This window comes from Malus domestica, chromosome 08, assembly GCF_042453785.1.
Source record: "Malus domestica chromosome 08, GDT2T_hap1".
Classification (NCBI taxonomy): Eukaryota; Viridiplantae; Streptophyta; class Magnoliopsida; order Rosales; family Rosaceae; genus Malus; species Malus domestica.
The window spans coordinates 5,772,607-5,794,122 of NC_091668.1; the positions used below are offsets into that span (position 1 = coordinate 5,772,607).

A 21,516-nucleotide genomic window follows, 5' to 3' on the forward strand; every position below is an offset into this window, starting at 1 on the left:
TAAATTCATTCACTCAACTGTTAAAAATTAAATAAGATAATAGATATGAACAATAAAAAAAAAATGTGTAGATAGGGTATAATAGTTTGTTGGTGCGAGTATTTTTTTATTAACTTTTTAGTGTAATAAGTAAGTCAACGGGCACTATGCTGGGATCCCTCCCCCGTCCTTAGCAATTTGGCGTTATATAAATGTCACCCCATCACCCATCCTTCTCTGCACTTTTGGTACTCTGTCTTTGTATAACAATCCCACCTCTCTCTCTCTCTCAGATTTCTCTCTCTTGCTTAAATTCTGGGTTGTCCGAGATTTCGAGGCAGGCATACAGACAACATCAACCATGATTCAAAAGACAATAGGCTTTCATAAGTTGGTTCGGTCTCTTGGAGTGGGTTCTTCTTTATCTCCATCATTCAAGGTTAATCTTTAGTTAAATTTCTCTGTTTTTTATTTCCTCTGTTTTCGATTTCCCTTGTTTTAGATTCCATGTTTTATTACATTGTTTTAATATCAATTATATATCTTATTAATATTTCATTCAAAAAATATCATCTCTTCTCCTTCCAATCTTTACGTCTTCTCTCATCCCCTTGCCCCATCCCACCCAACTGTTTGAGGAGAAATTTTTAGTTGTGACCGGAAGTACACCACATAGTTTAATAGGAATAATGAGAAATTTTATTTTTTATATTATTAATTTTTTAACACACATATTTCATTATTTATGTAATAACACGTAATATATTATCCGTGTACCGTTCACATTAAAAAATCTCTCATGTTTGAGAGCATAGCAATTGGGTTGATTTGCCTTTTTGCTCAGAAAAATCAGCTTCAGCAGTGAAAATATGAACGGCAATTGCAGGGCTTTGGCAGCTGCCCTGCCAGTTCTTGCAAGGGCATGCGCCTGCTTGGAGAAGCATCAGACAAGGTGGAGGCCCATCCCACTTGAAGGGCCAGAGCAAAAAAATTCCTGTTATTTTTTTATTTTTATTTTTTAAACAAACAATATTATTTATACCAACTGAAAATGAAATAAGTTTAACCTCATAATGGGTTGATAAAAATGTAGTTCAAATTAGATTTTGGTGAAAATCATACTTAAGATTTCTCACTTACAAGTGAAGAGAAATATCACTAAACTGTAGTACTAAATGGTCTCTTAATTTTTTTAGTTGGACTTCCATTGTTAATTTAATAGGAAAACTAATGAAAAGAGCTTGAAAACTTTGAGTTTTAATAATAAGGACAAAATAAAGGGTAAAGTGAATAGTACCAGGATTGACTTTTTAGTGTAAAAATGTGGTTTTTCGTTAAAGTGAACAGTACCGAATGCTTTTCGTTAAATTTCTCTAATTTAATTTGGTGGACAAAAGGTTATAAATATATTATTAAATCGAATATTTTAATCTACAACTTGCATCTTTATCAACGGCCATAATTATTCTAAAAGTATAAAATTTTAAAAAATTACTAAAAAATGTTAATTTAATGTGGTTTACAACTAAATGTAATATAACAGAATATTTTAACGTACGATGTTATATTACATTTAGTTGTATTAGTGAATTCTAATTCTGTTAGACAAGTGGTATACAATGTGGTACTAACTAAGAATGTCCAAAGGAGTTGACAAATTTTTCTTTAAAATTTTTCTTTAAAAATGTATCACTCTTCAACAAACTCTTTAAATTTTTCTTCAAAAATGTATCACACTTCAACAAACTCTTTAAATTTTATGTTTCAACTTAAAATATTAATATTCTAACTTTATTTAATCTTGTGGGGCTGAAATTTTATTTCCAAACTCTTCACTAGATAATAATTTTAAATAAAATATATTGCAGAGCTCAAATTTCAATAGATGTCTTTTATATCTAACCAAAAAACCTTTTTAACTTTTTAATGGCAGTCCCAAAACAGTTTAAAATGTATTTTTCCTACCCGGCGTAACAAAGTTAACTTTACTATCTAAATGCTATTTCTCTTAAATATGCTATAAGACGATCTCCTTAGGATTACTCTTCATTTCATGATTGCCGACACAAGTGTATTTTATTTTGAGTAATGCTAAAGATATTATATTTGTAAATAAAACTTTACAAACAGAATGATATGTCACCATGAATAAAAAATGAACACATTTATTAGTATTTTAGTAATAATTTAATTATTAACTTTCATGTCATGTAACTTATAAATTTCGTTTAAAAATTTAGTTTTCCAAATCACTCATTTGATTAGTCAGAATCACATCGAGTCGTTTCTTTGGTTAAAATACACTTGGTCAGCCGTCCCTTCTGTATCATTAGCTGTCAAAGATGATTATTTTTCTACTTTTAATCCTTTTTTATTCTAATTATTTGTCTTGTCTATAATTAGAAGTCATGGTTCTTATCAAGAATAAAATAAAACAGCTTCCAAAAAAAAAATAAAAATAAAAAATAAAACAGAAGCCATTGCATTCCTGCTGTACTTTTTTTTTATAGGATTCTCTTGAACAAGAAAAAAACTATTGTTTTCCAAACGTAAACTCATCTATCTTTAAGCATCCAAATAAAAACAAAAATTGAAATTGTTAGCCCATAATTTTAAATTATTTACAACTTATTTCACATCCCGACTCGGGTCCACCACATTCCGGGCTCGTTCTACCGTCGTAGCACGATATTGTCCGCTTTGGGCCCCGACTACGTCCTCATGGTTTTGTTTCTGGAACTCACACGAGAACTTCTCAGTGGGTCACCCATCATAGGATTGCTTTCGCGCGCTACTCGCTTAACTTCGTAATTCCAATGGAACCCAGCCAGTGAGCTCTCAAAATGCCTCATGCTAGATAGGGATGAGAATATACATTTAAGGATCACTCCCCTGGGCGATGTGAGATGTTATAATCCACCTCCTTAGGGGACTGATGTCCTCGTCGGCACACTTTCGGCCAGGGATTGGCTCTAATACCAATTTTCACATCCCGACCCGGGTCCACCACATCCCGAGCTCGTTCCACCACCGTAACACAATATTGTCCGCTTTGAGCCGCAACTACGCCCTCACGGTTTTGTTTCTAGAAACTCACACGAGAACTTCCCAGTTGGTCACCCATCATGGGATTGCTCTCGCGCGCTACTTGCTTAACTTCGGAGTTCCGATGGAACCCGAAGCTAGTGAGTTTTCAAAAGACCTCGTGCTAGATAAGGATGAGAATATACATTTAAGGACCACTCCCCTGGGCGATGTGGGATGTTACAACTTATGCCATAATAACCTAATTATGTTAATCAATCATATTATTACCTACAATAATAGTGAATCTGGTTGAATTTTAATAGGCATGATTTCAGGTTTTTTTATTCTTAGAAAATTCTTATTTCCGTCTAGCTTTTTACCTTTTTAAGCAATCTAACTTTTAAAATTCAAATGGTAGGTGCACTATTTGTGGGAGTGAAAATTCTTATTACGAATATTTTTGTATTAATTAATTTACCTTTATAATTTTTTTACGATTACCTAATATGCCTAATATATATACATGTTTTTTATTTTATTTTTTTTATAAAAAATAAAACATGCCTAATATATGTAATGATACATGCTAAATAAGTTACCTACAAAATGAATGAACGTTAAGGAAACATGCCTCTAAATAATACAAGCAGATTATGAAAATTATAAGTTACATATAAATGCAGATAAACACACACACACACACACACATATATATATATATATATATATATATATATATATTGATTAAAAAAATAAAGCATGCCTAATATATGTAAAAACTTATGCAAAATAATTTAACTACAAAATAAAGAAATGTTATTTGACTTAAAATTAATTTACTTATATTTTACATAAAAATCTAAGTCAACTATTTGCACATAAATTAATAGGCCAATTTTTTTTTGTGATCCTTGTGATGATACCCTACTTTTAAATAGACCCCTGTGGTGAAAAAGCTATTAATTGTAATTTTGTGGTGAAATTCGTTATCAATCATGGTCCAAATTGGATTTTTCCTCATTCTTCTGTCATTTGTAGGGGCAAAATTGTTATTTTCGTTTTTATTGATTCCACTAACCAATCATAAAGCGTCATATGAACATTTTTTTTTTAACTTTTAGAACTACAATAAAAGAATAAATAAATAAAATTACAAGGTTTATATTATCAAACTTTCTCATTTCAAGAGAGCCAAGAGTTCAAATTCAAGATTTAAAAAATCATAAAGCACCTTGTTGCGTTTAGGTTAGAATATAAGTTATTATGCAAACATTGAATTTAGTTTCATTTTGTTATTATGCAAACATTGAATTTAGTTTCATTTTAAGAACAATGGTGGATGGGATGGCTAGGGTTATGTGAGAGAGAGGGGGGAAGGTGGTGGGTGGGCTGTGGCTTACAAGGGTGGGGATTGGGGAGGGATTTCTTCTTTGTTTTTTTTTTCTTCTATGTTTGTTGATTATAAAAAAGTAGAATTACCAAAAAGAAAAGAAAAAAAATGGAATGACATTTTTACCCCTGCATGTGGATGAGATTTTGACATAAATTTCATTTTGGACTACGATTGATAACAAACTTCACTACAGAGTTAAGATTAACACTTTTTTCACCACATGGGTCGATTTAAAAGTAGTGTCTCACCATATTTAGCCAAATTAATAATGCATGCTAAACATGCTTAATATATCTAATAAAGTTATTAGGCATATTAGGCTAAGCCAATTGTTAGGCATATTGAGCATCTCCAAAAGAGATTTCAAAAAGTTCACATCAGGAATAACGATAAAAAAAGACATCACTAGTGTTTTCCAAACGAAATGTCAATTCTTATGTGGAATGACACGGAAGGGCAGCAGAGAAAGTTGTTGTCAAATTTGACGCTCACATTGTAACACAGTATCAAAACAGTCTTATCGATTACAATTGCATGTATCAAGTGTTTAATGTTTTCCTGATATCTATTTTCTCGTGTTAATTAGAATCTTGGAGTTTACCGTTGCTTCGGATCTGTAGCTAAATCGAATGCAGAACAAGCATGTGATCCATTTGAATACAGGTATGATTAGTAATGCCTCAAAATTTGGCCGCTTTAAAATTTCTTGTATACCAAGTTATCGTTCATATATAAATGCTTGAAGTAATTCTGCGATATTATAAAAAGCAACTAGCTACTGGTTACCTTGGTAGGTCGACCCAACATTATATGAACACAAATATGGTTGACGAAAACAATGAACTAAAGAATTGAAGATTACATGCTCGAACACATGGCGGCTTTCGTGTTTTTCTTCAGAACATTTGGTTGTCTATGCAATCTAATTTGTATGTTTTTTTATGTCTCTGCATTATTTGTGCAGCTATGATCTTGACAAGCATGAGTATGCTGATGTAGATTGGGACAATCTCGGATTTGGTTTAGTGCGAACTGATTACATGTACATTATCAAAACTTCCAACGACGGGAAATTTGAAGAAGGCCAACTTAGTCGTTATGGAAATATCGAACTTAACCCTGCTGCAGCAGTTTTAAATTATGGACAGGTAAGATTTTCAATCGAAATTGGTTAAAACACGCTTGAGATATAGGCTTATAAGATGGATTTTTGTTTTGGGGAAAACATAATTAGATTTCGAGAAGTTGAATAAGGCTGACTTAATGTAAACAGGCAATATATGAAGGCACAAAAGCATACAGGAAGAGAGATGGGAAACTCCTCCTCTTTCGTCTAGACCAGAATGCGATGCGGATGAAGATTAGCGCGGAAAGAATGTGCATGCCTTCACTGTCAGTTGATCAATTCATTGATGCTGTAAAGCAAACAGCTCAAGCAAACAAGTGTTGGGTAATTTCCATTTTCATTTTGCATCGGAAACTTTACTTGTTTTCGAGTTAAATCTCTTCTTGGAGAATGGAAATTGTGTATAAATTATTTACAAGTTTACAAATCTGTGCGGTGACTGAAAACAGGTTCCTCCTCCAGGCAAAGGGTCTTTGTATATTAGGCCTCTACTTATAGGAAGTGGCCCCATATTAGGCTTGGCACCATCACCTGAGTACACATTCCTTGTATATGCTTCCCCGGTCAGAAATTATTTCAAGGTTAGTAATACGCTACTTTCATGCAAAAGCGAGCGTTATATTTGTCAATTATAGTAAGATTTATATGCTTGCTATTGTTTTAATAGGAGGGCTCTGCACCCTTGAACGTATTTGTCGAGGAGGAGTATGATCGTGCCTCTCGTGGCGGAGCTGGAGGTGTCAAAAGCAGTACCAATTATGCCCCGGTAGGCAGAATAATTACGACCGTTTTGCATTAGGGTTTTCATGTGTTACTACCTGTTGTAACTTATAACCTGTACTGGATATACGTAGGTTTTGAAGGCACTAACCAGAGCAAAAAGCAGGGGATTTTCGGATGTTCTATATCTCGATTCGGTACACAAGAAAAATCTGGAGGAGGTCTCTTCTTGCAACATTTTTATTGTGAAAGGCAATGTAATTTCAACTCCTGCCACGTCGGGGACTATTCTTTCGGGAGTTACTCGAAAAAGCGTTATTGAAATAGCTCGTGATCATGGTTACCAGGTGACTTTCCGTGCCAGTTGATTACACCATTGCTCATCTCCCTTATGGACTGATTCTAACACTGCCCTCCAAATGCGTTTAGGTCGAGGAACGCGTTATTCCGGTGGACGAATTGAGTGAAGCCGATGAAGTGTTCTGCACTGGAACTGCTGTTGGTGTTGCTCCAGTGGGCAGCATTACTTACAAAGGCCAAAGGTGCTAGTAGACCTACCCTCCGCACCTAAGTTTAAATTCTCATCTCTGTATTTGGATTAGATTAGAATATCGCTCGAAGAAAAATATACTTATACTCATGTGCAGGATGGAGTACAAAACGGGTGCTGAGACTGTATGTCCACAACTTTACTCAACCCTAGTAGGAATTCAAACGGGACAGATTGAGGATAAGAAAGGCTGGGTTATGGAAATCGACTGAGCTCTTTTTTACCCACCACAACATTTCAGATTAAAAATTACCGTGGATCCGTTGTAAAAAGAAAAAATTGCTGTCATGATCCACACTTTGCCAATTGTACAGACTGCAGAACTCTTTTTTTTTTTTTGGTTTGCCAGTTTATCAGTTTTTTGTGTTCAATTTATCTTAGATTATCATCTCAATTTTTTTTTATTATTCATTAAACAAAACCCCATTTGAATAATCTAATTAGGCATTTTTTTTCATCATTCTATGCCATATATTGTATTATTGATAGACTCATATTATAATGTTGTCATATGGTATTATCAATTTATATAGGGAGCTGTTATTAGCATTTAAAAAAATTTATTTTACACTCCGTGCAAGTGTAATTTTTTTACTAATTATAGAACATTTAGAGTGTAAAATGAGATTTTTGGTGTGCCAATAACAATTCCCTTTATATATTATAACTCGCAAATTTATAAATTAATACTATGAGGTCTAGGTTGAGGGATTTGATTGGAACTTATCTCAAACCAATCACTCGACACAATGCGAGAAACTTAAAACACATGAGTAGTGTTGTTGGTTCATAATGCCAGAATACTGTCTCAAAGAATGTATATAAGTCATTATCTAAATCTGTCATCTCAACCTTGTTGTTCACTCATATTGTAACAAGTCAATTATTAGCCTCACGTGATGGTGTTGTTATCAATCACATTCAAAAACTTAAAAACACAAAGTGTCTGGACTCTCAAAGAAACGTTTAACCAAATTGTGTGTTAGTCATATTATATTTAGGTCATCATCTCCATGTTCATATCATATTAACGGTATCGTTCACATGTATTATAATAAGTGGCATGGATTGAGACGAGTCACTCTTAAAAGTGAAATGCTAGGTAAACCATATTTTTGTGAAAAAGATGAATTCAATCATCAAATGTCATCATATGAAATATACTTTAAAAAGATATTATCTCTTGCATAACTCTTTGAGGAAATTGTAGAAATGGTCCATCAACTTTAATCTAATTGGAGTAATGATCCATAAACTAAAAATCCATGACCATTGGTCTTTTAATTCATCAACACGTGCATCTATGGTTTTTTTCGTCAATTCCGTCAGAATTCCGTCAAAATGAGTCATGTTTGAAGGATCGTTGCTACAATTGGGTTAAAGTTGAGGGAGTATTTCTCTAATTAGGTTAAAGTTGAGTGACCACTGCTTAAAAAAATTCATTTGGTTTTTCATATTTACCCTTTGACTCAACCTCGTGCATAGCATGTGACTTATTTTGAAGGAAGTTTTAAAGGAGTTGGAGAAAAGGACTATAACTACATGTTTTGATGAGTTAAGGGATCAATGATCATGAAATTTTAGTTAGGAGACCATTGCTCCAATTGAGTTAAAATTGAAGGACTGTTGCTACAATTTTCTCCAACTATTTCTTATAAACTTGCTTGCATAGCACACAAGGGGGCTCCAGATTTGTTGTCCCCAAAAGTGTGTCTCGTTTGTGTTTCCTTGCTAATATGTTGACATATGTCATTTAACGTAACTTAAAACTAACTCTGTTAACTTTATTTATTTAACATTTAAATTAAAAAAATCCCAAATAATAAAAAAAAACTGTTGGGTTAACGAGGTGAGCAAACCCAAATCTGGAGCCCAGCCCAGCACTCGCTCCTCCCTCCAAAACCCCATAATCGGCCGTTATTCATATTCTTCGTCCGCCATTAAAACCCATATTCCGAAACGCCGCCAAGAGCCACGGCGGCGACGCCCCACAAGTATACTTTATCCTGACCCAATTACCCAATTCGCAGAATCTGCAAGTATGTTTAAAAGTTCATGCCTTTTTTTTTCTTTCTGGAATACGAAATGCATGTTTGATTGTGTAATTAGCTTGAATTGTATGTTGCAGGAGACCCAGCAGTTCAGGGCTGAGCATTCCAGGAGGCTGTTGAAGGAGAAAGAGACTTTTGGGTCTGACCTCCACGGTGTGATAGGCCTTTAACTCTAGGAAAAAACCTGTGATTTTTACAAGGATCAAGACGCCGTTTCGTTTCGAATTTTTACCGCGAGAGTCCAAATAAAACTGTGATTCTTGAAGTTTTACATACATCGTCTTCTTCCTTCTCTCAAAATTTGCCGCCACTTTCTCTCATAAAGGTACCTCCTTTTCTCATCACACAACTCTCTTCCGCTTTGTAAATTGCTAAAAGCCTTTTCCTTTTTCTCAACTTTTTTTTTCAGGCGTTTTCTCTCTCTCCTCCCTGCAGTGTTGAGCGCGCCATTGCAGAGAAGCCATGAAACCCTCCGCTGCAGAAAAAGCCTTGCACTCTGCCAAACTTCACATACAAGAAATTAGAACCAAAAAGTTCTCCATCGGAAAAACAAGGATAAACCCCTTAACTCTCGACCTCCACCACGCCGTCACTAGCCTCTCTGCTGAGCTCTACCAGAAAGACATCCACTTTCTAATGGAGCTCATACAGGTATATTGCTTAGTTTCTCAGAAAAAAAAAGTGAAAAAGTTTCGATCTTTACGATACTAGCATCGATGAAACTTGACAACAACTTGTGGGTTTCTTATTTTGTCGATTTTAATTTGTGGGTTTGTCTTTTGGTGGATTTTTATTTGTGGGTTTTCGATTTTCAGAATGCGGAAGATAATCAATACAAAAAAGGGGTTGAACCGACGCTGGAATTTGTCCTGACAAAGAAGGACATAACTGGCAGTGGAGCTCCGGCTACTCTGCTTGTTTTTAACAATGAGGTCGGATTTTCCCGGAGCAACATTGATTCCATATGCAGTGTAGGCCGTTCTACTAAGAAGGGGAAAAGACATCTCGGGTTTATTGGAGAAAAAGGTAAATTTATGAGCAAACTAAATGTGGAGATTCTTGATGATGAGATTATAGGGTAGTGTAGTGATTTTCGCACTTCTTGTGTTCTCTTTCTACTCTCCTCCCTTGTTTCCGTCCTTGATTCTCGTTTGATTGAGGGAGGAGTGCAGGGGGAGAAAAGGGGAATGCGAAAATCACTTCCCAAATTCTTAGGGAGGATGGATTTTCTGCAGATACTTTCTACGTTAGAAAATAACTTTATGAATTTCATTCATGTTTTTATAAGAGCTTAGTCTTCGATACCTTTGTGAACTGTTGATTATCATATTAGAGTTGTAATGCCGTGGTTGCTTGCTGCAGGAATTGGGTTTAAAAGTGTGTTTCTTGTAAGTTCACAACCTCACATATTCAGCAATGGATATTGAATCAAACTCAGGGAAGAACCGAACAAAGATTGCAGTATTGGATACATTGTTCCTGAATGGGTTAGTGGGGAGCCTACTCTTTCGAGCATACTTGATGTATATGGTGCCACCAAGGTCGTGCCGGCAACTACAATTGTCCTTCCTTTAAAGCCTGAGAAGGTTGAAACAGTGAGGGCACAACTATTGGGTTTGCATCCTGAGCTTCTTCTTTTCTTATCCAAGGTAAACCGGGTATATGTACGTGGGTGTGATCCCAAAGCAGCCAATGGTGTCTCCACAATTTCTATATGCACCGGGACTGATCTTACGAATGTCCGTGATAAAACTGCCAATGCACGTGTTGTTGAACTTTCGGTTAAAGAAAAAATGGGTGCCAGTGAGGAGAAGTGCAAGTATTACTTATGGAGACAGGCATTTCCAGTAAAACCTGCTAATAGAGTTAATACTAGGATGAATGTCGAGGAATGGGTGATCACTCTTGCTTTCCCATTTGGAAACAGACTGAGAAGAGGTACTTCTTTTGTCGGTGTATTTGCTTTCCTGCCTACAGCCATGGTCACAAGCTTTCCCTTTGTAATTCAAGCTGACTTCATCCTTGCTTCTTCAAGAGAATCAATACTTTTGGATAATGTATGGAATCTGGGAATTCTTGAATGTGTTCCATCGGCGTTTGTTAATGCTTTTGAGTCTTGTGTGAAAGAGCTCTCCCTGTTTCCTTCAGTGGGCCAGGCATTTCAGTTCATACCAACTCAAGCATCACCAATTCCGGTGTTTAATAAATTAACAGAGTCCATCAAAACTAGATTGCAAGGTCTCCAGATAGTACCCTGTGAAATATTTTCTGGTGAGAGGTTGTTTTTCCAGCCTAAAGAAGCAGTTAGAATCCTACATACATTCAGAGACCTCTTAGTTCAAATTAGAAGCGAAGGGGTTGTTTTAAGTGGTTTATCTTCTTTGATGAAGGTCTCACATTCATCTCTGAACTTTCAAGAAACCAGCGGAGTTATGGACTATCTAGGTGTGGTATATGCTTCTTATAATTGGTATGCACAATGCATTAAATCCTGCAATATTGTGTCGCAAGTATCTGATGATGTCTACATTCAACTGCTTGGTTTTATTACTAATACTTATAAGGATTCATCGTCCATACAATCATTAAGTACCATGCCTCTTCTTAAATACATCAATCGTGAAGGGAATATGGAATTGCGTACAATTCCTAATACAACGCCCAAGATTGTATATAGTGTGGAGCTGGAGATTCACACATGGCTGAGTAAGTGCTATATGGAGTTTGGATGTCTCGGTAATTTTTATTTCTTGCCCAATAGCACTTGGGAAGCACTTTTAACTCACAAAAGAAGTTCATTTCTCCTCGAATGGCTTTCCAGTAATGCAGGTTTAAGTCCTTGTTCGGCAACAGAATTTGTTTCCTGGCTTTATCCTTATGTATCAAATAAGGAACCACTTCTTCCAGTTGCCTTGGTCCATTTCCTTTATCATGCCCACATGAAAAACATCATTGATGATTCTCAATTGTATTCCCTTCTCACGGTGATCCCACTTATTGATGGGACTAACCAAGTCAGAATGCAAAGAACTGCAACTCTTGTCTCGGCATCAAGGAGCAAATGGGTGAAGTTGTTGGGACCTCTAAATCCATTCGTGGGACAATATTACATTGATATAGGAGATGTTTATGCTAAAAGTAGTATGCTTCTTGGAGAATTTGTGCCTCGGGATGAGCTTCTTCACTTTGTTGTTAAGTTCAGTAAAGCTGTGGACATTCCTGAGTTATGTCCTCCAGATGTGGTGTTACAGATAGCATCTCATGAACTATCAAGTGAGAAAGCCTTTCTGTTGCTCGACTGGATCAGATTACTTCGAACCAAGGTTTCTTTACCTACAAGATTCCTTGAAAGCATTCGAAATGGAAAATGGATGAAGACATACTTGGGTTATTGCACTCCAAGACAGGCCATTCTTACAAACGAAACAGGGGAAGGTATTTTTGATATGATGAAGCATATTCTGGAGGATATCTCGATTTTGGACCTGGAATTTTACAGTCATCAAATCATGCTTTATCAAGATGAATTGGAATTCCTTGGTGTGGGGATTAGATCAGTAGATGTGCAGAGATTGGTTACCAATCGCTTTATATCTCTTGCTTCTCCTGGAATGAGCAAAGAGTATACATTTTCTTTGCTGACTTTCATTACCTTCTCTAAGGCGAGGGGTATGCTTGATATGAATTGGTTGGCTGTTATGAAGGAGAAGAAGTGGCTGAAGACTCATAAGGGCTATAATGCTCCCGAGGTATCTATCATCTTGCCTTCTGAGATAGACACTCAATCATGCTTGAAAGTTACAGATCTTCCTATTGTTGACGATGCTTTTTATGGGACAAAATTAAGCTGTTTGTTATCTGAATTAAGGCTACTTGGGGTAATACATGGTATGAAAAAGGTGCTAATACTGATTGCAGAGAATCTGACTTTACCTGCAGATCCATCTTCCAGGACGAGTGATTGCTTTTTCTTGATTCTTAAATGTATCAGATCTTTGGGCTCTGAAGCTGATGGATTGATTAAGAGAATTATACATCAGCCTTGGATTAAAACAAATTTTGGTTTTAGATGCCCTGCAGAGACTGTTCTTCTCCCTGACGCTATATGGGGTTCTTTGTTGAGTACTCTTGAGGTTCCTGTGATAGATGAATTGTATTACAGGAATGAAATTAAGCATTTTGTTGATGAATTGAACGCAATGGGAGTGGGAGTTGATACTGCAAGAGCAACTGACTTGGTAGCTACTCAGTTTAATTCTCTCTTGCATTCTTCTAGCGGCTTGGCTCCTGAGAAAGTGATGGCACTGTTAGGTTGCATTCGAGAACTGAGTCAAACAATGCCTTTACCATGTCCTGAACTGACTTGGTTGTCGTCTGAGCAGTGGTTGAAGACACGACATGGTTATAGAAGTCCTAGCGAATCAATTATTTTCAGCTCAAAATGGGGGTCAATCTCGTGGTTTGTCGATCTTCCTATCATCGATGATACAAACTATGGCATCGGAATATATAAGTTCAGGGATGAACTTCAGAAGTTAGGTGTCATCACAGATTTTGAAGGGGGAGCTCTGTTTGTAGCTAAAGGTCTCCGTATCCCCTTCGAAGCTGAGCTAGTTGGTGCAGATGGTATGGTATCATTGCTAGAATGCATCAAGTCTCTGATGTCAAGGCCTCCTGATGAGCTTTTACTGACTGACTTTCTCAACAACATTGCAAAAAGCAGGTGTTTGAAGACTGGGGATGGTTACAAAACGCCGGAAGAGTGCATTCTGTTTGATCCAGCTTGGGAGAGTATTTTGAAGAGGTCTGATGCACCAAAAATTACAATTGATGAAAAGTTTTACGGAACTGATATTTTGGCATACAAGGATCAGTTAAGAGGTATTGGTGCGAATGTGGATCCCTTAGGTGTTTCTTCTCTCATTTCGGGGCTTCTATTTTCACTCACAGATACATCTTCAATTACAAGAATTTATAGCTTTCTCAGTAAGTTCCACTGGCACCCGGAAGCAGTGAGCAATTTGCAGGTGTGGATACCTAATCCAAATGGTACAGGTGTATGGGTTAATTCTCAGGATTGCGTACTTTATGATAGGAACAACCGGTTTGGCTCCTGCTTGTTTTGTCTTGAAAACGTTTACAGCAAAGAGATCCTACCCATTTTTTCTTCAGCCTTTGGAGTGGCTGAAAATCCATCAACCAAAGATGTGGAACAGCTGGGCATTGAGGGTAATGGGCAAGTGACTATGGAAGAATGCAGCTTCTTTTGGGAATATGTTTTCGATAACTGGAATCCTGAATTGGAGGATACTCTAAAGGGGAGCTTGACCAAATTACCTGCTACAATGTCCGTGGCTGAGGAAATATTTCTGATCAGCACAGGGGAAGTTTTCATTGGTGATGACTTGCAACTCAAGAAAAATTTCTCTAGTTTTGATAAGGCTCCTCTGTTTGTGTGGTTTCCACATAGCAACTGCTTGCCATCGGTTCCTCCGATAAGACTTTATGAGTTTTATGAGTCACTCGGAGTTAGAAAGCTTTCTGAATCTGTTGAGTGCAACGTGAGTCATACACTATCATTGGAGCACTGGGAAAAGGTTGATCCAAGCGAGAGGTTAATAAGGAGGGGTTTAATGAAGATTATTCTGGGTTTTCTTGCTCGTCCTCATGTAAACATGCCCTTGAAGAGGAGACACGAGGCTGCAAAATCTATACTTGAAATGTCAGTGTACAAAGGTGACAAGCCGATTCAAGTCTGCTATCGGCTAATGCAATCTGCAGGTACAGTAGTGGAAGTAGAGAAACTAAAGCTGGTTCTTTGGGAGAAAAATTCGCAGCGCTTGCTCATTAAAAAATCAGCCTATGAAAGCGGAAAAACTGATATAGAATTTGTCACTTGTTTTGCTGATGAATTGGCGCAAGGGATGTTAGCGCAGACAACACACACTGCTGCAGAAACCTTGAGCAGGATTATCCAAATGGGATTAATGTTTGATTTCAATGAGAATGATGTGGACTTTTTGCTGATGGAAGAAAATTTAGAGTTATTTGTTGAAGATGCACTGTTTCTTGATGCTGCATTCCTCCCGTCAGGAGGAGGTACTGGTCGTGTTTATCTAAAGCGTTCATGTAAGAAGTCAGAGCTATTAGAACCTCTCACGCCGATGGAGCCATGCAAGAAGCAGCGTCAGGGATGAAGGGGCAATGATCCTAATCACCAGGTGAGTTTAACTTGGACATTAAGCCAGAGCAATTGTGTGATGCGGTCACCAGCCTATCTGCCGAGCTTGACCAGAAAGATATCCATTTTCTCATGGAGCTCATACAGGTATCCAATTTCTTGCTGTGTTTTTCAAAAAATTAGTGAAAAAGTTTCAATCTTTTCCTTACCAATGTCAATGAAACTCGAAATAATTTGTGGGTTTTTTTTTGTGAAATTTTGTTTGCTGGGTTTGTTTCTTCGTTGATTTTTATTCGAAAATCAAAACAATTTCTGGGTCTTTTGCTCTGTCTCTGAAAAAAGGTGAAAAGGTTTCAATTTTTCGATACTAGCATCAATGGAACTTGAAAACAAATTGTGGGTTTGTTCTTTTGGTGGAATTTTTTAATTGTGGGTTTTTGATTTGCAGAACGCGGAAGACAATGAATATGAAGAAGGGGTTGAACCAACGCTGGAATTTGTGATGACAAAGAAGGACATAACTGGGAGTGGAGCTCCGGCTACTCTACTGGTTTTTAATAATGAGGTTGGATTTTCCAGGAAGAATATGGACTCCATCTGCAGTGTTGGATGTTCTACAAAGAAGGGGAAGAGACAGCAGGGCTTTATTGGAGAAAAAGGTAAATTAAAAGGTTATATATAAACTTATTGAACTTGGAACTCCTATCCCTAATAGCCTTCCCTTCCCATTAGGATGTGTTTTACGGAGAATGCAACTAAGAATTAAGTAGTTAAGCGCGCTTTCGGTTGATGACCATTTCGTACCACCATATCTTAAGCACAAAAAAAGCGAAAACGAAGGGCGAAATGGTTATTAAACTAGCACCAAGGGTTTGAGCTTTGCAGTTTTTTGCTTTTCCATGAACCTGATGTTGAATATATTTTTTGTGATTAACTTTGCTTTCAATCAAATCTGCTGTTGGAATTATATTTCATCCCATTAAATGTCTCTGCACCACCTTTTTTTTTTTTTGAGATCCTGTATTGGTTTTCCTTTTAGCAAGTTATTTTTGTATGTTCTGCTTTAGGAACTTTTTTGGCATTTCTTAGGCTAACTTGGCCTTGGATTTTATGCCTTCTTCGTTTCCGGCTGAATAGTTGGGCTCTGTGAAATTCCCATCACTAGGGGATTACTTTTGGCAAGTTTTTATTTAATTCATTTTTTTTCTCTACTATTACTTTGGATACACGCTTGTTTTGAATGCATAATAGTAGTGTTCCCAGTATATTCAACTCATTTTACTTTTTTGAGTTGCATGCATTCTGTATAAGAATCCAGTTACCTCTTGAACTATAAATTATCAAGTTGAACTTACAATACCAATTTTTTCTTGCAGGAATTGGATTTAAGAGCGTGTTTCTTGTGAGTTCACAGCCATGGATATTTAGCAACGGGTATCGTGTCAGATTCACGGAAGAATCAAACCAATATTGTGGTATTGGGTATGTTGTTCCTGAATTTGTTACTCGATTTGTCAAGAATATGCAATGCGTACGGGTCAAACAAGATCTTGCCCACAACTATATTTGTCCTTCCTCTAAAGCCTGACAAGGTTGAAGCAGTGAGAGCTCAACTGTCTGATCTGCACCCGGAGATTCTCCTGTTCTTATCCAAGATAAAACGATTATATGTACGTGGGTTTGATTCTGGAAAGGCTGATGATGTCTCCACAATTTCGATATTTAGTGAGACAGAACATATGGACTTGGGTGATGAAAGAGCCAATTCTCGCGTTGTTCAGCTTTCTGTTAAAGAAACAGAGTGTGAAACTGAGGATTTGTGTAAGTATTACTTGTGGAGAGAGTCGTTTCCAGTAAAACCTGGAAATAGAGTTAGTGTAAGGATGGATGTGGAGGAATGGGTTATTACCCTTGCTTTCCCATTTGGAGAAAGGCTGAGAAGGGGAACGTCGTCTGTTGGTATATTTGCTTTCCTGCCAACAGCAATGGTTACAAATTTCCCCTTTGTGATTCAAGCTGACTTCATCCTTTCTTCCTCACGAGAATCTATAATGTTGGATAACCTATGGAACTTGGGAATTCTTGAATGCGTACCATCAGCGTTTGTGAATGCTTTTCAGTCGTATGTGAAAGATCTTTCCCTCTTTACTTAAGTGGATCAGGCATTTCAGTTTTTACCTGCTCAAGTTTCACCTATTCCTGCATTTGACAACTTAAGAGAGTCCATCAGAACCAGGTTGCGATGTTTACTGATAGTGCCTTGCGAAATGATTTCCAGTGAGAGGTTTTCATTCAAGTGCCCTCAAAATACAGTTCGTGTCCTGCCAAAATTTAGGGACATTGTTGTTCGAATTCGGAGTCAAGGGGCTGTTTTATGCGAGTTGTCTTCATTTCTCATGCACTCATCACTTGACCTTGACAAATACAATGAAGTTCTGGACTTTCTACGTGTGGAATCTGCTGGTGGTAGCTGGTATGGAAAATATATCAAGTCCTGCAATCTTGTGCTTTTATCCGATGAGGTCTACATTGACATACTTGATTTTATTGCTGACAACAAGAAGTTCTCAAAGTCTATTAAGACCATACCTCTGCTTAAGTACATCAACCGGGAAGGAAATATGGAATTATGTACTGTTGCCAAAGGTACAGTAGAGGCTCCCCAGCTTCGATATGCTACGAAGCTGGAGCTTCACACATGGCTGAGTAAGTGCAATATGGAGTTTGGATGTCCTGATAATGTGTATTTCTTGCCCAGTAGCACTCAGAAAGCTCTCGTAAATCACTGTATCAAAATGAAAAAGCCAAACCTCACTGGAACTTCATCTCTCAGCAATTGGCTTCACGACCATGCAGGAGTGAAATCTTGTTCAGCATATGATTATGCTATCTTGCTTAGCAATCATGTATTCGAGAAGGAACAAAATCTGGCATTTCCACTGGCCATTTTCCTACATCATTCCCACAAGAAATGCTTCCTTACTGATTATAACATATCTGATCTTGGTTCATGGATCCCAATTATCGATGGAGCAGGCCATGTTAGTAGAGAAAGAACTGAAACTCTTGTCCCTGCGTCGGGTAGCAAATGGGTGAAGTTGTTTGGTCCTAAAAATCCATTTGTGGAACAGAAGTATGTTGATATAGGTGATGTTTATGCTAAAAGTAGTATGTTTCTTGGAGAATCTACGACTGAGAAAGAGCTTCTTGATTTTGTTGTCAAGATAAGTAAAGCTGTGGACTTACCAGAATTGTGTCCTCCAGACGCCGTGTTACAGGTAGCATCTCATGAGCTGTCAAGTGAGCAGGCCTTTTTGCTGCTTGATTGGATCAGATTACATCGTACAAAGGGTTCATCTTTACCTACAAAATTCATTGAAAGCATTCAGAATGGAAAATGGATGAAGACGTACTCAGGTTATAAATCTCCAAGGCAGGCCATTCTTCCAGATGAAATAGGCAAAGATATTTTTGGTATAATGAATTATGTTTTGAATGATATCTTCATTTTAGACCTGGGATTTTATATGAATCGGATTTATCTGTATCAAGATGAATTGAAATTTCTTGGTGTAGCTCTTGGTTCATATGATGTGGGGAGGCTGCTTACTAATTGCTTTGCATCTCTTGCTTCTCCTGGAATGAGCAAGGAGTGCGCATATTCTTTACTGACTTTCATTAATTTCTCTAGAGGGAGGAGTGTGGTTGATGACGAGTGGTTGGCTGTTATGAAGGGGAAGAAGTGGCTAAAGACTCATCGAGGTTATAGTTCTTCCGGGAGTTCTATCCTCTTGCAATCTGAGATAGAAGCTGAAATCTGTCTAAAACTTACAAATCTTCCTATAGTTGATGAAGCATTCTATGGAAGCAGATTAGGTTCTTTCTTACCGGAACTAAGGTTACTTGGAGTTACATATGGCGTAGATGAGGTGCAAATATTAGTTGCAAAGAAAGTGACTTTACCTTCAAATTTGTCAACCATGACTGGTGGTTGTGGTTTGTTCATTCTTAAATGTATCAGATGCTTGGGATCTGAAGCTTCTGGCTTGATTAAGCAAATTCAATGTCAACCTTGGATAAAGACAACTGTGGGTTTTAAATGCCCTTTGGAAACTGTTCTTCCTGATCCTAGATGGGGTTGTTTGTTCAGTATCCTTCAGGTCCCTGCGATTGATGTATTGTATTATGGGAATGCAATTTGGAACTTCGATAAGGAATTGAATGCAATGGGAGTGGTTGTTGATTCCCCTGGAACGATTAAGATGTTTGCTGATCAGTTTAATTCCCTACTATCTTCTTCTGGCTTGGCTGCTGCTAATGTGATGTCGTTGCTAGGTTGCATTAGAGAACTGAGGCAAACTATGCAGTTACAGTGCTCTGAACTGGAATGGTTGTTGTCTGAGAAGTGGTTGAAAACACGGCATGGTTACAAGACTCCTGCTGAATCAATTATTTTCAACTCTAAATGGGGATCAATCTCTTCGTTTATTGACCTTCCTCTGATTGATGATGTCTATTATGGTATTGGCATATATAAGTTCAAGGACGAACTCCAGATGTTGGGTGTCATCTCGGATTTTGAACGAGGAGCTCCATTAGTTGCCAAAGGTCTCCACAGTCCTATTGATGCTGAACTACTTACCACAGATGGTATTCTGTCACTATTAGAATGCATCAAGTATCTGATGTTATTTTCTCTTGATGACCGTCAACTGGGTGAATTTCTCATGACTGTTGGGAAAAGCCAGTGGTTGAAGACCATGAACGGTTACAATACTCCAGAAGACTGTATTCTGTTTGATTGAAGCTGGGAAAGTATTCTGAACAGGTCAGATGGGCCAATCATTGATGAAACTTTTTATGGAACTAAAATTTCTGTTTACAAGGATCAGTTAGAGTTTATTGGCGTGAAGGTTGATCTGTTGGATGTTTGTGATCTTCTTTCTGAGAATGTTTTGTCACTGACTGACACAGCTGCAATTACAAGGGTTTATAGCTTCCTCAACAAGTTCCGTTGGAGGCCAAAAGTTATAGATAAATGCAACTCTCAGTTGTGGATACCTAATCCGAAGAGCACAGGTTTATGGGCTAAATCTCAGGATTGTGTGCTCCATGACACGAAAAATCTCTTCAGCTCCTGTTTGTTTTCTCTTGATAAGTTTTACAATAAAGAGCTCCTCCCCCTTTTTTCATCAGCCTATGGAGTTGCACTAAATCCATCCTTCAGCCATTACTTACAGCTATGGAGCACGTGGGCGTTGAGGGGTAACTCCCAAGTGACTGTTGTAGAATGTAGCTCTTTCTGGGAATACGTTGCAGCCAACTGGAATCAACAATTACGAGATACTCTCAAGCAAAAATTGACCAAAGTACCTGCCACAATGTCCGGGTTGGAGAAAATACATCTTATCCGCAGAGAGGAAGTATTCATTGCTGATGACTTGCGACTCAAGAAAATTTTCTCGGGCTGTGATAAGGTTCCTCTGTTTGTTTGGTTTCCCAAGAGTTACAGCTTGTCTTATATTTACCCTGGAAGACTACAAGCAATCTATGAATCGCTTGGAGTTAGAAAGATTTCTGATTCAGTTAAGTGCAAAGTGAACGGCGTTGAGTCGTTAGAGCATTGGGAAAAGATTGATGCGAGAAATGGATTGATCGGGAGGGGTTTAGTCAAGATTATTCTGGCTTTTCTTGCTGGTCCTGAGGTAAATATGTCACTATATAACAGACACGAGGCTGCAAATTCGGTAATTATGCTGTCAGTGTACAAGAGTGAGAAACCAATTCAAGTCTGCTATCGACTAATGCCATCTGCAGCTACAACCGTGGAAGTGAAAAAACAAAAGCTGGTTCTTTGGGAGAAGGATTCACAGCGGCTGCTCATTGATAAATCAGGTTACGGAGGACGGAGAAACGATCTAGAGTTTGTTACTTCTTTTGCTATCGAACTTGCGCAAGAACTGTTGGCAGCAGCAAAACCTACTGCAGCAGATAAACTGAGCAAGCTTATCCAAATGGGATTTATGTTTGATTTTAGCGAGGGTGAAGTGGATTTTCTGCTGATGAATGAAAACTTGGAGTTATTTGTGGAGGATGAGCAGTTTCTTAATGCTGCATTCGACACTTCCGGAGAACTTGGTCGGGTTTATGAAAAGCGTTCAGGTACCAAGTTAGAGCAATTAGGCCCTTCCACGTCCATGCCTTTATGCAAGAAACAGCGTCAGTGAAAAGGAGGGAATCGAGTTAGAGCGATCATGGCCTGAATTATGACCAGGATTCGGGACCATGATGTTTTATTTTGTTGTATTTTGGTTTAATCCTCAATGTATATATGAACCTGAAGAGCCAGAGATGCATGATCTTTTGGAATGCTTTGTACTGTAAAATGAATACATCTGAGCAGCTTGGGCCTGTTTTGTACTGCTCCTCTTGTATATTGTGTCTTCTCTGTTGCTAAAATTTCACTTTTCGTTCCTTTGTTTTTTTTTT

At 37.6% G+C, this 21,516-nt stretch overlaps 3 protein-coding genes across 3 annotated transcripts; all 3 read left to right on the forward strand.

Annotated features, from left to right (window-relative positions):
- Positions 1 to 224: 224 nt before the first annotated feature.
- On the forward strand, positions 225 to 7,189 carry LOC103428748 (branched-chain-amino-acid aminotransferase 2, chloroplastic-like). The gene is made up of 9 exons (XM_029106812.2): positions 225 to 418; positions 4,986 to 5,062; positions 5,364 to 5,547; positions 5,673 to 5,849; positions 5,975 to 6,106; positions 6,193 to 6,291; positions 6,380 to 6,592; positions 6,675 to 6,787; positions 6,893 to 7,189. Exons 1-9 carry the CDS (start codon positions 341 to 343, stop codon positions 7,005 to 7,007), a joined length of 1,188 nt encoding a protein of 395 aa, XP_028962645.2. The 5' UTR covers positions 225 to 340; the 3' UTR covers positions 7,008 to 7,189.
- A 2,004-nt stretch (positions 7,190 to 9,193) lies between these two features.
- Positions 9,194 to 17,278, forward strand: LOC114826485 (uncharacterized). The gene is made up of 5 exons (XM_029106813.2): positions 9,194 to 9,497; positions 9,662 to 9,872; positions 10,209 to 15,174; positions 15,476 to 15,686; positions 16,404 to 17,278. Exon 3 carries the CDS (start codon positions 10,640 to 10,642, stop codon positions 15,041 to 15,043), a length of 4,404 nt encoding a protein of 1,467 aa, XP_028962646.2. The 5' UTR covers positions 9,194 to 9,497; positions 9,662 to 9,872; positions 10,209 to 10,639; the 3' UTR covers positions 15,044 to 15,174; positions 15,476 to 15,686; positions 16,404 to 17,278.
- LOC103441013 (uncharacterized) lies at positions 15,160 to 21,254 on the forward strand. Its single transcript, XM_070826212.1, has 6 exons — positions 15,160 to 15,174; positions 15,476 to 15,686; positions 16,404 to 16,461; positions 16,547 to 17,149; positions 17,306 to 19,774; positions 19,856 to 21,254. Exons 1-6 carry the CDS (start codon positions 15,160 to 15,162, stop codon positions 21,252 to 21,254), a joined length of 4,755 nt encoding a protein of 1,584 aa, XP_070682313.1.
- Positions 21,255 to 21,516: the final 262 nt, after the last annotated feature.

Coding starts and splice junctions, on each gene's coding strand:
- LOC103428748 (XM_029106812.2), top strand. CDS start 341: ATGATTCAAAAGACAATAGGCTTTCATAAGTTGGTTCGGTCTCTTGGA. Junction 419..4,985: donor CTTTATCTCCATCATTCAAG/GTTAATCTTTAG, acceptor CGTGTTAATTAG/AATCTTGGAGTTTACCGTTG. Junction 6,292..6,379: donor GCAGTACCAATTATGCCCCG/GTAGGCAGAATA, acceptor GGATATACGTAG/GTTTTGAAGGCACTAACCAG.
- LOC114826485 (XM_029106813.2), top strand. CDS start 10,640: ATGGGTGCCAGTGAGGAGAAGTGCAAGTATTACTTATGGAGACAGGCA.
- LOC103441013 (XM_070826212.1), top strand. Junction 15,687..16,403: donor GGGCTTTATTGGAGAAAAAG/GTAAATTAAAAG, acceptor TTTTTCTTGCAG/GAATTGGATTTAAGAGCGTG. Junction 19,775..19,855: donor ATGACTGTTGGGAAAAGCCA/GTGGTTGAAGAC, acceptor TATTCTGAACAG/GTCAGATGGGCCAATCATTG.